General features: G+C 42.0%; 1 protein-coding gene across 1 annotated transcript; it reads right to left on the bottom strand.

The window, feature by feature from the left end:
• Positions 1–6,283: 6,283 nt before the first annotated feature.
• LOC124658816 (L-ascorbate oxidase homolog) lies at positions 6,284–8,173 on the bottom strand. Its single transcript, XM_047196831.1, has 3 exons — positions 7,911–8,173; positions 6,685–7,788; positions 6,284–6,587 (listed from the first exon to the last, which is right to left on the bottom strand). Exons 1-3 carry the CDS (start codon positions 8,171–8,173, stop codon positions 6,284–6,286), a joined length of 1,671 nt encoding a protein of 556 aa, XP_047052787.1.
• Between the last annotated feature and the right edge of the window lie 7,141 nt (positions 8,174–15,314).

The following is a 15,314-nucleotide window of genomic DNA, read 5'->3' on the forward strand; positions in this document are numbered from 1 at the left end:
CATGACATTCACTTCTTCTCGAACGAATCTAGACACCTTGTGTACTCTTTTGTAGCACAGCAAGTCGCCACTCTAAGTATCGGTCGCATGCATTTTTCGCGTCGAGATTGATCTCTACACTTCTCCTCGACGGGTTTGCCCCCTTCTTGAGGCACCTTAGCGGTTTTGACTACTCCGTGTACTTCTCCTACGGATACTCGGCAAACGTGTGACGATGGGTTCACCGCACCATAACAACGGTGGTGTTGGCCATCCTCTATGGCTTTAGTGGATATGTGAATGGCTCTAGTCATTCTCTACCTTTATCCTTCCTCTCATGCCACGTCATTGAGCCTAAAATCTCATGTTCTCTCACCCATAATGTTGTGGTGATGTAGTGTTGGATATCGAGCCATGCCAATTTAGGGTTTATCATGATTTGGGTTATTAGCTAGTACTTTTTGTCACTCTGTGGCAATCATATTTAGCCTTGGATAGTCTAGCAATTAGGTTGGATTTGTTGGTTTCCCTCTGGTTATTTGTACATGCATACACTAGTAGGAAAATGTTCATTGGTTGCATGTGTAAATTTGCGACTGCTATCGCGCCAGTGACGAAAGATCAAGGGTGTCGCCTAGAAGGGGGTGAATATGTGTTTCAATTTTTTTATGTTGGGGGCTTGAGCAAGTATGGAATAAAACTAACGTTTCACTTATCATGCACAACACCTAGAAACTACTGTTCATATTTGTGCACCAACAACCTACGCTAAGCAAAATAAGGAACAAGGTGATAGCAAGATATAAAACTTCAAGCACGAAGATTATCACAAAGTAAAGTGCATAAATAAAGGAGCTCAAGTTGAGAAATAACTGAGGCAATCAGAGATGATGATGTATCAAGAAGTTCACACCCTTGCGGCTGCTATTCTCTGTTGGAGCGGTGTGGAGGCACAAGACACTCCAAATGCCACAATGGTCCACCGTATTCTCCTCGAGACTTCCCACCAAAAGGGAAATCCTAGATCTACTATGGGACCCTTGTGGGTGATCACTGAACCCGTACAATCTTTGTGTGAGCTCCACAACTTAAATGGAGGATCCCAAGTATCTCCACGAACATCACAAGCTTGAGGCAAACTCCACAACAATTGGAGGCTCCCACCCAAAACTCAGACTTTCCATGAGAATTTATGGTTAAAACCCCCTACTAGTAGATGGAAAGTTCCTGGTGGGGATTGGAAATTTGAACCTTTCCGAGCCGGAATTTCCACCCCCCCGCAAAACTAGCAGAAAGACCAAAACAGAAACGACCATAACCGGAGTATCCGAACTCCGATTTCGAAGATCTTGGGCTCATTCTGAAGCTAGAAACAAGCTCTACAAGATCATGCAAAGAACCATCATTTTACATCAATGGAGGATAAAAACAAATGATGAATTTTTTTACCTCTTTATAAAAGAATAGCCGGTAAAACCTCCAGCATCGAAAACGCAATTTCCGTGCAAAGTCTGTTTTCGATGAGCTGGAGTTTTTCATGAGAATAAACACAAGGTCTAAAATATGACATGGATAAGAACCAAGAACAAACAAAAAATATGATGCAAAGCATGCAAGGCTTTTAGCTGTCTCTGAACAATGCGATCAAGTTAGTGATTCGAGAGCCCTCTTGATAATATGAATAATAACTACCTATAATCCAATATCCCAACTATACCGTGAGACCGGTAAAAAGACACACTACCAAGAACAAACCATAACCTTGTGCATTCCACTTGAGCTAGAAAATGAAGAACTTGACTGCTTCAATATGGAATGCCTTTCTTGATTGTGCTTGCTTGATGAAGTCTTGCAGATTTCTCCACCATAATCCACTGTTGAAGAGCTTATTCTTTGGCATATCTTCATGTATCCATGATCAACATTTTTATGGCAAGCTTCATCTTCATATATCTTCTTCAATGCATTACCATTTCTTCTTTATCCATATTGTTGATGTCTTGAAAATGCATATGAGATCTCACTCCTTCTCTTGAAGACATACTTGTCACTTGATCTTCTTAATTTTCTTCTTATTGCAACCTTAAAGCCAACATATGGTTCAAACATTGTCTATGGACAAAACCTATAAGTGGTACTCAGTGCAGCCATTAATCCGTAGAGATTTTCATTAGTTAACAAACCACACATGGGGCTCCATGCAATGTCAAGTGGTACAGGTTATTGGTCGTGCGCCAGTCACACGCGCGACTAGTAGCTAGTCCACATACTGGTAGCAAGCAGATACAACACACTACCATTAGTTAATACTGGTAGCACGCTGGCCACGCATGCTAGTAACGGTATTGCTAGTGGCGCAACTTCATGGACACATGCTACTAGTATTTATTACAGATTTTATAAAACAAAAAATGTTCAACATAGATACTGTACAATTTTGTATAGATATAGTACAATTCGGTGCAGATACAATAAAGTTCAGTATAGATACAATGCTACAATTCAGTATAGATACAATGCTACATAGAAGTGACACAATAGTAAGAATATATAGATTGCTAGATATGTAGCTACTAGACGTCTGACTAATGGATAATGACCCCATCAACATCTCTTGGGTCGTAGTACTCACCATCAAACGAAGATGAGTCTGTGTAGTGTTTGTAGTAGAAGTAGGTGTGGCTGAATACACCATCCATATAGAAATAAAACTTCATCCAGGGTGCCATCTTGTAGAACTTTGTAAGATGAATCCAACGATGGCCATGGAAATATATGACGGAGTGGTTAATTTCTTGCGCTTATCTCCATTAGAAATTGTTGTATTAGTAGATCCATGTCATGGTTAGGTACCGGGTGGCATGTATGTTAGTGTGAACCTATATTTTATTCTAATTGTTTACATGCTATGGATTGAAGGCGGGTATGCTAAATTAGATGGCTATTGGTCCTAGTAATGCCATGCATAATTACATATGTTATATTTTTTGATCATATGTTAGAAGCCATAGATAAGAATATCTTCATATTACTAGTTAATGATGTACACTCACTCTTCCTGATTATTGTGTATCTTGATTGAGCTTGGTCAGTGGCATCATCATATGGGATTAGTGTATGTGTTGTTCATAGTGTTGGATAAACATATTATTCATCTAGCACGGAGAACGTGTGTTGCTATGAGAAAATAGCTAAAACTACAAGGAATTAGGACATGTGTATGTGATAAGCTGACTTAGGGCTTGTCTGCTAGCACTAACACAACAGTTGCGAATGGACACGCGGTGAATTCCGGACGCCGGCAGCTGCATCTTGGACCGCCAACTGCTGTGAAGATTTCGATGTGTCAGTTGATAAGAGCCTCGGTCAAAATCCTGGCTCGCTTGACGGAGATTTAGGCCTCTAAGTAAAGTGATTCCGTACAATCCGGAAGTTCAGCACTTCTCCTTGCTATTTAACCATTTCTCTTTTATTGAGTACTTCTTGAAATTTGAAACTCGTTCTTCTTGTTATTAGAATAACCTATTTCTTATGGATTAGCCTATTCATATTGTTACTTTAATTTGATTGACCTAACTATAAATCATAATTTTGCCATTTCTAACATATGTCCTTGTTGTACAATGTGTTGTGGTGTTGAAGCTATGGCACGGGATAATGTTTACATGTCATGGCTTCCCCTAGTGGCTTGACACGTTAATGATGACTCTTATTTATCAGAGATGGATAAGCTACTTGTTTTCACTAATTAATGGCTTTGATACTATTACAGGATTTCCTAATTAATGGTTGCCTTGCGGCTGAATGGATTGAGACGGAACTGATAGAGAGCTAGTTGTAAGAATTTTGACATAGGATTAGTTGGACAAAATCATGAAAACTAATTCATACTCGAGTTAACTTTGTTGCCTCTGTTTAAATGGAGCATATTCAACTAGGGTGTGTGTTTGTTAGCAACTTTGTTGCCCTTCTTTGGTTCTTAAGATCGAGCCTAATCTCCTTACACTTAATTGATAAATTATTTGTCTCTTTATTAGACAATTCTTAAGGATTGTTGCTTCTCGTCCTTCTTTTTCGATACTTCATTTCCCTGGTTGGCTGATTATGGTCAGGCTCAAGTGTTGTTGGCTTTGCTGTCTCCTAAGAAGACCAAATTAACTTTGGATCTAAGCCTAGTGTCTTAGATGTAAGATTAAGGTCCAAACATCAAATATACATCTCGTGAGGAGATGCCAATTTTTTTTAACATATTCCAAAGCATTTTATCATTGTTTTTATGGGTTCAAGTAGGAAAAGAAGATAAAGATATGTAAATATATTGGAGTTTCTACTTCCTTTGGTAGTATTTGATCATTGGTAATACTAAAGCATGGTTATGGTCTTGCACACTTGTACTTATTTCATTTTTACTTGTAACAACCCTTTGTACTATTATTTTAAACTTTGCAATTACTAACTTAATTAAAAATATTTGAATTATTCATTTGACTATGTATATGAATACTAGTTTGAATTAATAATATTCAAAATCAACATCAAAGTTTTTTCCCAAGCATGTTCCGATATGGTACATATCCATAGGCATGGCACAAAAGTTTTGATTTATTTTCAAATGTTGCTAAAGTTAATCATTCTTTTGTTATGCTTTTCAGTCCTTCAATTAATTATTATAGTATATGTGATGCAAACATACCAATATAAGCATAGATCGTGTTCATTTTGATATCTTCTTGCCAATGAGTTTTATTATTTCATGGTGAAAATGTAATTTCCCTTGTTTTCCAAGACATGAGATGCAACGTGCACACACCTATTACATGTTTTCGATTGTAAATTAAAGGTACAACCCAAGTCATACTTGGTGTTGTGAAAATTAGATATAACCATGTGGATCCACATTCCATTCCAGGTAGTTACTCACAACATTCCATCAAGAGTCAACGGATGATTAGGAATTGTATCAAACTGGCCCATCAACCAAATAATCCATAAGGTTCAAACCGTTAGGTAGAATGGAATTTCTTGCCAACTAGTGTGTAGCAGAATATTGTGTACCTAAAAATTTCATATGGATTTAAGATTATATGTAATCAATTTAAACGGGTTGTATTCATAAAAATTCAGTGAATTCGTTCGTAATACTTGACAATTTTTGAAGTTTTAGAATCTTTTGGATCATTTGGGAGGTCCAAAATTCCTTATAGGGATTTTTTTATTATTGAAACCTTAAACCCAGTTCCTTCATAAGGTGACTAGACATATTTGAGGTTTGGAGGCAAAGTTAATGTGCCGGATCTTAGAGGCCGAGAACTCAGCAATGTTTCTAGAGACATCTAAACTAATCAACACAAAAGGGTATACTTCATCGAAATTTCCAATTTTTTCCATGATTTTGGTGGTACATGATTATTTTATCTCAAAATTCAAACTTGATCTAAATTATATACATTTTTAGTCAACATTCATAAAAAAATTGTTGTGATTTCTTCAAAGTAATCCTAATGTTTTTTTTTCCAAAGTGCTTTTATTTCCAAAATTTTAAACCCCGTGATAAAGAGGGAATAAGGTGGATTGACTTAAGCATGATCCATATATCCATGTGGTATTGTTATTTTTGTGGATTTTCAATTTGTAGGTCACTCTACTAAGCCTTGTTTTAAGCGTTTGGATTAAGGTGAGTGTCTCCAAATAAAATGGGAAGTTTGGAACTCATATTTATTCTAATGTGTACTGAACGTCTGAACCCAAAGACAGCTTGCAAGCAAGGCACAGTGAACCATAATACGAAGTTCCAGTTAATGGAAGTTACATAAGAAAAAGTAGAAGTTCGAACAAAAATTACAATATGCTCATGTACATATATATTATAGACACACAAGAATTGACCAATTTGCCTGAAGGACTTATTGGGTAAATGATGATCAGATAGAATTAATTAACTCCTATTACAACGTATACGATTCGACAGGGCCGGCTTCCCGATCGAGCTCGTATGGCATTCGCATCCGGCCAGTCTCTCTTCTTCTTCTTGTCCTCATCATCATCCTCGTTCCGATGACAGGCGGTGCCCAGATGATCTTGAGCCCCCTAATTTTTTTATTCCTCGAAAAGAGAGAGTAAAACCTGACAAGAAGAATCGTGGACGTGGGGGCGTACGAAAAAAAGAAACGAAAAAACTCCTGCTCTTCCTGCTGTTGTACGTAGTGTGTACATCACCATGCTAGCTCTCAATGCATGGATCAATGCTTGCGTAGGCCTTGAATAGAATGGAATGGAATGGAGTGGCGATGGAGTTAAGAGTAGATTATGCGATGATGTATGGCGCCGGCAGCGGCAGGCCGACGATCTTGCCGCAGCGGAGGCTGTTCTCGGGCATGTTGTACTCGTCCCTGAGCGACCTCGCCGGCGAGGTGCAGCTGACGTACAGCTGCTCCCCCATGTAGTACCTCTCCCAGAGATTGGACCTCAAGTTCCACATCCCAGCGTTGTCGAAGGTGAGCATCACCGCCGTCCACGACCTGGGGTACACCTGGATCGTGTGCCGGCTCACTGTGTCTAGGAGGTTGTACGTCCTCCTGCTGTCCGGCGTCCATAGCCCCGGTCCCATGCTGCAGATGGACGTTCAGTAAAATTCAGGCATTCATCGTTCAGACCAAGATCGATCACAAGAGCTAGACAAGTGAAATAGTTAGCTCGATCTATTACCCGGCGGCGAAGAATGCGTAGCCGTTGAGATGGAAGGAGTCGATGCTCTTCTCAGGGTTCTCGAAGACGACCTCGATGTAGGTACGGTACTCAGTGGTGATGACGTTGGGGGCGAGCTTGATGGGGGTGCCCGCCTTGGGTGGCGTGTCGCCGATGAGGTTGTATTGGAACACCCCGTTGCTGGCGTTGAAGTACTCGGCGAGCTTGAGGGGCGTGGGGGCGTCGACGTGCGACACGCCGTTGAGCGCGTACCTCTCCTTGCCGTCGACCATCGCGCGGCTGGTGGAGAGCTTGATGGTGCGGGTGATGTTGATCTGGCCGTAGTGGTAGGACCCCTGCGGGTTGGGCCTGGCGGCACTGGCCGTCAGGTTCCAGCGGAAGGACCTCCACTGGTTGATGGACCATGCCCAGCCGCTAGGCGCCTCCGGCAGCTTGGGTGACGGCGGGGTGTTGGATCCCTTGTAGCGGATGACGGCGGTGATGGTGTTCACCTCCTTGATGAAACGGGTGGAGGCGATGAAGAAGTAGTCGCCGGGCTTCTGGTTGGCGGTGACGAGGACGGAGAGGCACTGGCCGACGTGGACGTCGATGGAGTCGTACTCGTTCTGCACGGTGTGGGAGCCCTCCATCTCGACGAGCCTGGTGATGTGGCCCTGCACGCGCACGTTGAGGGAGGCCTTGATTCCGACGTTGCAGATGCGGAACCGGTACGTCTTGCCGGCCTCCACTTCGTACATGGGCGGGTTGGAGGCGTCCTTCTCGTTCTTGCCGTTGATGAGGAGCCCCGCGGGGCGGCCGATGGTCTTGCCCGTGTCGAGGTGCTTCTCCAGGACGGTGTGGTCCTTGGTGAACCAGTCACCGATCATGGCGGAGAAGTCGGCGGCCGGTGGGTCGAAGGGGACGGGGATGAGCGGGCGGCTGTGGATGCTGATGAGCCCGTACCCTCCGGCCGCGCGCTGCATGCCGATGCTGGGGAAGTAGAAGAATGTGCCGATCTGGTCCTTGAACTGCATCTTGTAGGTGAAGTTGGTGCCGGGCATGATGGGGCACATGGCGCCCGGCATGCCGTCCTGCCATGAGTTCTTCCTCTGCTGGATCCCGTGCCTGCCAATTTGCATGCCACGCGCGCGCGCACATACATTCATGTATGTAATGATCGATCGACATCCAGGAGGATGCTGCTGCTGCTGCCAAGAATGAACGATCGATTTCAGTAGTAGACGTACCAGGTGAAGAGGAGCGGCTTGTCGATCTGGTTGAAGACGTTGACGATGATATTGTTGTTCGATGTGCAGTTGATGGTGGGCCCGGGGAAGGCGTCGTTGATGAGGATCATCTTCTGCGGCACGCCCATCGGGGACCTCGTCCCGTAGGTCACCTTCCACTCAAAGAAGAGGTAAGGGTCCTCGGCTCGCACCGCCACGGCCAGCAGCGCCAGCGCGAGCACCGCGGCGGCGGCGCAGGCGCGCATCCTAGAACCTGCAGTCATATCCCTCCGCGGCGTGTCTCCTCCTCCGGCCGGCTGGTGTGTAGATCGATCAACGCAGCGGCCGCGGTCGATCGATGGGTTGCATGCGGCGGGCGGTGGAAATGGGACAGGGGAGGGGAGACAGAGGAGGCCGGACTTATATGTGTTGAGGCGCCATGGGAAGGAGCGGAGCGCGCGCATCCATGGCGCGGGCGCCTGTGGTTGCTTTCCTCCAGCGACCGCAACGCCCGCGCGTCCGCTCGCCCATCTGCCACCACCGGCTGCGGTCGGTCGTCTCCTATTCTTGACTCGATCCTACATGCATGGCACATCGGTGTGCCCCATTACTGGCATGCCATCGGCCGGTCGGCGACATCTAAGATTTTGACACTTATTTGAAGTTGTATGTTTTATACTTGTTTTTTCTTCTGCTAATCATGTAACCATGTAGTCAAAAAATCATGCATTTCTCTTAAAAATAATATCATCAATTTGAAAAAATTATAGAATATTATTAAATAGGCACATAATAGTTATAAATTTTAATTCTAGCACGTCTAAATGATAAAGCCGTAGCAACGCACGGGCTTTGTGCTAGTTTTATTTAATATAAAAATCTATCAAAGTCATATATCACAGAATCTGAAGCCGCCACACTTAACACATACGAAAGAACATGTCGCCAGGGTCTTATTATGCAGCAAAAACGTAAACCAACGCCACATCAGATGATCAAGTACTAGGGGTATCACTGAGTCAACTCTATGGCGTAACAAGAGCACATGACCGGTGTATCCCTCCGCGAACATCTCATGCTCTCGCTTTAGAAGTTGTCACCTCCATCAGCCGCTGGTCCATCTTTAGGATATACCTCCCTAAAACGATGCGATCAAGTTACCCAACCAAAAACATCTCTTAATAGTGCGGCTATCTATCATATAATCCGGTCTCCCAACAACCATCTTGAGACCGGTAAAAGGAAAACCTAGTAAGGTCATACCTTTGCCTTGCGCATCTCACTTGATCTTGATGACAATACTTCAAGCTCCACTCAAGCCGGAATGGCTCACTTGATCATTGTTGTTTCGTGAAGACTCACAAATGCTTCCACATACACCATGACGGGAAAGCTTCATCGAGGCACATGTTTACAAGTCCATTATCACCAAATTGACGGCAAGCTTAAAGCATGATCTTCTCGATATACACATCTTAAACTTGCCATTTGATGGCGTGTATTTCACACGTTCGTTGGGCAACCCCAAGAGGAAGGTATGATGCGCACAGCAGCAAGTTTTCCCTCAGAAAGAAACCAAGGTTTATCGAACCAGGAGGAGCCAAGAAGCACGTTGAAGGTTGATGGCGGCGGGATGTAGTGCGGCGCAACACCAGAGATTCCGGCGCCAACGTGGAACCTGCACAACACAACCAAAGTACTTTGCCCCAACGAAACAGTGAGGTTGTCAATCTCACCGGCTTGCTGTAACAAAGGATTAACCGTATTGTGTGGAAGATGATTGTTTGCAGAGAAAACAGTAAAAACAAGTATTACAGTAGATTGTATTTCAGTAAAGAGAATTGGACCGGGGTCCACAGTTCACTAGAGGTGTCTCTCCCATAAGACGAACAGCATGTTGGGTGAACAAATTACAGTTGGGCAATTGACAAATAAAGAGAGCATGACCATGCACATACATATCATGATGAGTATAGTGAGATTTAATTGGGCATTACGACAAAGTACATAGACCGCCATCCAACCGCATCTATGCCTAAAAAGTCCACCTTCGAGGTTATCATCCGAACCCCTCCGGTATTAAGTTGCAAAGCAATGGACAATTGCATTAAGTATGGTGCGTAATGTAATCAACAACTACATCCTTAGACATAGCATCAATGTTTTATCCCTAGTGGCAACAGCACAACACAACCTTAGAACTTTCTGTCACTGTCCCAGGTGTCAATGCAGGCATGAACCCACTATCGAGCATAAGTACTCCCTCTTGGAGTTAAAAGTAAAAACTTGGCCGAGCCTCTACTAGAAACGGAGAGCATGCAAGATCATAAACAACACATAAGCATAACTTTGATAATCAACATAACAAGTATTCTCTATTCATCGGATCCCAACAAACGCAACATATAGAATTACATATAGATGATCTTGATCATGATAGGCAGCTCACAAGATCCGACAATGATAGCACAATGGGGAGAAGACAACCATCTAGCTACTGCTATGGACCCATAGTCCAGGGGTAGACTACTCACTCATCACTCCGGAGGCGACCATGGCGGTGTAGAGTCCTCCGGGAGATGATTCCCCTCTCCGGCAGGGTGCCGGAGGCGATCTCCGGGATCCCCCGAGATGGGATCGGCGGCGACGGCGTCTCAGTAATGTTTTCCGTATCGTGGCTCTCGGTACTAGGGGTTTCGTCACGGAGGCTTTAAGTAGGCGGAAGGGCAAGTCGAGAGGCGGCACGGGGGGCCCTAGGGTTTGGCCACCCCGTGGCCCCTCTCCGTCTCGTCTTCGGTCTTCTGGAAGCTTCGTGAGAAAATAGGCCTCTGGGCTTTTATTTCGTCCAATTCCGAGAATATTTCTTTACTAGGATTTCTGAAACCAAAAACAGCAGAAAACAGCAACTGGCACTTTTTTTTTTTGACAACTTTACCGTAGGGAAAGCCCCTACGGTGTGATTTTTATATTAATAAGTAACAAAAAAGTACAAAAGTTGAGTCCAAGATTACATCAGCAGGGGGGAGAAAGAAAGAACACGTCTCAAATAACAAAGATATCCTGCAACCAGTCAATGAGAGGTTGAACCAAGGCTGTCTGTACTTTGTATTGGTGTAACATTAGATCATGCTGAAATCTTACTTTCCAACGACCAACCGAAGCAGGCTGTTCCTGGAAGATTAAGTCATTTCTCACTTTCCATAAGTTCCAAGCTGCACATGCCATGACCTCCATAAAACAAGGTCCTCCAAAGTTCCTTTTGGCCAGAATAACATGATTAGGGATAGGCTGAGTCATGTTCCAGTGGATATTGATTGACTCCCAACATTGTTGGGCAAATGAGCATTCAAAAAATAGATGATCACGCGTCTTAAGATTTTGTGATGAGCACAACACACATTCTGATCCCGAGTTCAGCTGCCAATTTTTCCTGGCCATCAGATCTCTTGTATTCAAGCGGTCATGGAAAAGTAACCAAGTAAACACCTTAAGTTTAGGCAACATTTTGGACTTCCAAATGGCAGTAAATGCAGCCTCAGTCGGAAGTTGGGCAAAGAGAAAGTTATAAAACTTGGATGGAGCGTAAGATGTACCCCAAACAAAAGTTCTCTGATCATGAATCGATTCATCAATAGGTTTCTCTAGTAAGCAACTGGCACTTCGGCATCTTGTTAATAGGTTAGTTCCAGAAAATGCACGAATATGACATAAAGTGTGCATAAAACATGTAGATAACATCAATAATGTGGCATGGAACACAAGAAATTATCGATACGTTGGAGACGTATCAGCATCCCTAAGCTTAGTTACTGCTCGTCCCGAGCGGGTAAAACGATAACAAAGATAATTTCTGGAGTGACATGCCATCATAATCTTGATCATACTATTTGTAAAGCATATGTAGAGAATGCAGCGATCAAAACAATGTGTATGACATGAGTAAACAAGTGAATCATAAAGCAAAGACTTTTCATGAATAGTACTTTAAGACAAGCATCAATAAGTCTTGCATAAGAGTTAACTCATAAAGCAATAATTCAAAGCAAAGGTATTGAAGCAACACAAAAGAAGATTAAGTTTCAGCGGTTGCTTTCAACTTGTAACATGTATATCTCATGGATATTGTCAACATAGAGTAATATAATAAGTGCAATAAGCAAGTATGTAGGAATCAATGCACAGTTCACACAAGTGTTTGCTTCTTGAGGTGGAGAGAAATAGGTGAACTGACTCAACATTGAAAGTAAAAGAATGGTCCTCATAGAGGAAAAGCATTGATTGCTATATTTGTGCTAGAGCTTTGATTTTGAAAACATGAAACAATTTTGTCAACGGTAGTAATAAAGCATATGCATCATGTAAATTATATCTTATAAGTTGCAAGCCTCATGCATAGTGTACTAATAGTGCTCGCACCTTGTCCTAATTAGCTTGGACTACCTGGATTATCACCGCAATACATATGCTTTAACCAAGTTTCACAAAGGGATACCTCTATGCCGCCTCGTACAAAGGTCTAAGGAGAAAGCTCGCATTTGGATTTCTCGCTTTTGATTATTCTCAACTTAGACATCCATACCGGGACAACATAGACAACGAGATAATGGACTCCTCTTTTAATGCTTTAAGCATTTGACAACAATTAATTCTTTTCTCATTAGAGATTTGAGGATGTTTGTCCAAAACTGAAACTTCCACCATGAATCATGGCTTTAGTTAGCGGCCCAATGTTCTTCTCTCACAATATGCATGCTCAAACCATTCAACTCAGTGTAGATCGCCCTTACTTCGGACAAGACGAACATGCATAGCAACTCACATGAAATTCAACAATGAGTTGATGGCGTTCCCCAGTAAACATGGTTATCGCACAACAAGCAACTTAATAAGAGATAAAGTGCATAATTACATATTCAATACCACAATAGTTTTTAAGCTATTTGTCCCATGAGCTATATATTGCAAAGGTGAATGATGGAGTTTTAAAGGTAGCACTCAAGCAATTTACTTTGGAATGGCGGAAAATACCATGTAGTAGGTAGGTATGGTGGACACAAATGGCATAGTGGTTGGCTCAAGTATTTTGGATGCATGAGAAGTATTCCCTCTCGATACGAGGTTTAGGCTAGCAAGGCTTATTTGAAACAAACACAAGGATGAACCGGTGCAGCAAAACTCACATAAAAGACATATTGAAAGCATTATAAGACTCTACACCATCTTCCTTGTTGTTCAAACTCAATACTAGAAATTATCTAGACCTTAGAGAAACCAAATATGCAAACCAAATTTTAGCATGCTCTATGTATTTCTTCATTAATGGGTGCAAAGCATATGATGCAAGAGCTTAAACATGAGCACAACAATTTCCAAGTATCACATTACCCAAGACATTTATAGCAATTACTACATGTATCATTTTCCAATTCCAACCATATAACAATTTAACGAAGGAGAAACTTCGCCATGAATACTATGAGTAGAAACCAAGGACATATTTGTCCATATGCTACAGCGGAGCGTGTATCTCTCCCATAAAATGAATGCTAGGATCCATTTTATTCAAACAAAACAAAAACAAAAACAAACCGACGCTCCAAGAAAAAGCACATAAGATGTGGCCGAATAAAAATGTAGTTTCGGGGAGGAACCCGATAATTTGTTGATGAAGAAGGGGATGCCTTGGGCATCCCCAAGCTTAGACGCTTGAGTCTTCTTGATATATGCAGGGGTGAACCACCGGGTGCATCCCCAAGCTTAGAGCTTTCACTCTCCTTGATCATGTTGCATCATACTCCTCTCTTGATCCTTGAAAACTTCCTCCACACCAAACTCGAAACAACTCATTAGAGGGTTAGTGCACAATATAAATTGACATATTCAGAGGTGACACAATCATTCTTAACACTTCTGGACATTGCATAATGCTACTGGACATTAGTGGATCAAAGAAATTCATCCAACATAGCGAAAGAGGCAATGCGAAATAAAAGGCAGAATCTGTCAAAACAGAACAGTTCGTATTGACGAATTTTTAAAATGGAACCAGACTTGCTCAAATGAAAATGCTCAAATTGAATGAAAGTTGCGTACATATCTGAGGATCATGCACGTAAATTGGCATAATTTTCTGAGCTTCCTGCAGGGCAGTGGGCTCAGATTCGTGACAGCAAAGAAATCTGGAACTGCGCAGTAATCCAAATCTAGTACTTACTTTTCTATCAACGGCTTAACTTGGCACAACAAAACTCAAAACTAAGATAAGGAGAGGTTGCTACAGTAGTAAACAACTTCCAAGACACAAAATAAAAACAAAGTACTGTAGGTAAAAACATGGGTTGTCTCCCATAAGCGCTTTTCTTTAACGCCTTTCAGCTAGGCGCGAAAAGTGTGTATCAAGTAACATCAAGAGATGAAGCATCAACATCATAATTTGTTCTAATGATAGAATCATAAGGTAACTTCATTCTCTTTCTAGGGAAGTGTTCCATACCTTTCTTGAGAGGAAATTGATATTTTATATTACCTTCCCTCATATCAATAATAGCACCAACGAGTTCGAAGAAAAGGTCTTCCCAATATAATTGGACAAGATGCATTGCATTCAATATCCAAGACAACAAAATCAACGGGAACAAGATTATTGTTAACGGTAATGCGAACATTATCAACTTTACCCAAAGGTTTCTTTGTAGAATGATCAGCAAGATTAACATCCAAATAACAATTTTTCAGCGGTGGCAAGTCAAGCATATTATAAATTTTCTTCGGCATAACAGAAATACTTGCACCAAGATCACATAAAGCATTACAATCAAAATCTTTAACCTTCATCTTAATGATGGGCTCCCAACCATCTTCTAGCTTTTTAGGAATAGAGGCTTCGCGCTCTAGTTTCTCTTCTCTAGCTTTTATGAGAGCATTTGTAATATGATGCGTGAAAGCCAAATTTATAGCACTAGCATTAGGACTTTTAGCAAGTTTTTGCAAGAACTTTATAACTTCAGAGATGTGGCAATCATCAAAATTCAAACCATTATAATCTAAAGCAATGGGATCATCATCCCCAATGTTGGAAAAAATTTCAGCAGCTTTATCACAGGCAGTTTCAAGCAGTTTTAGCAGTTTCACGCAGTTTTTCGCGCTTTGCATTAGAAGTGGAAACATTGCTAACACCAATTCTTTTATTAGTATGAGTAGGAGGTGCAGCAACATGTGTAGCATTAGCATTACTAGTGGTGGTAATAGTCCAAACTTTAGCTATATTCTTCTCTTTAGCTAGTTTTTCATTTTCTTCTCTATCCCACCTAGCACGCAGTTCGGCCATTAATCTTATATTCTCATTAATTCTAACTTGAATGGCATTTGCTGTAGTAACAATTTTATTTTCAATATCCCTATTAGGCATAACTTTTGATTTCAAAA

Source organism: Lolium rigidum, chromosome 6, assembly GCF_022539505.1.
Source record: "Lolium rigidum isolate FL_2022 chromosome 6, APGP_CSIRO_Lrig_0.1, whole genome shotgun sequence".
Lineage (NCBI taxonomy): Eukaryota > Viridiplantae > Streptophyta > Magnoliopsida > Poales > Poaceae > Lolium > Lolium rigidum.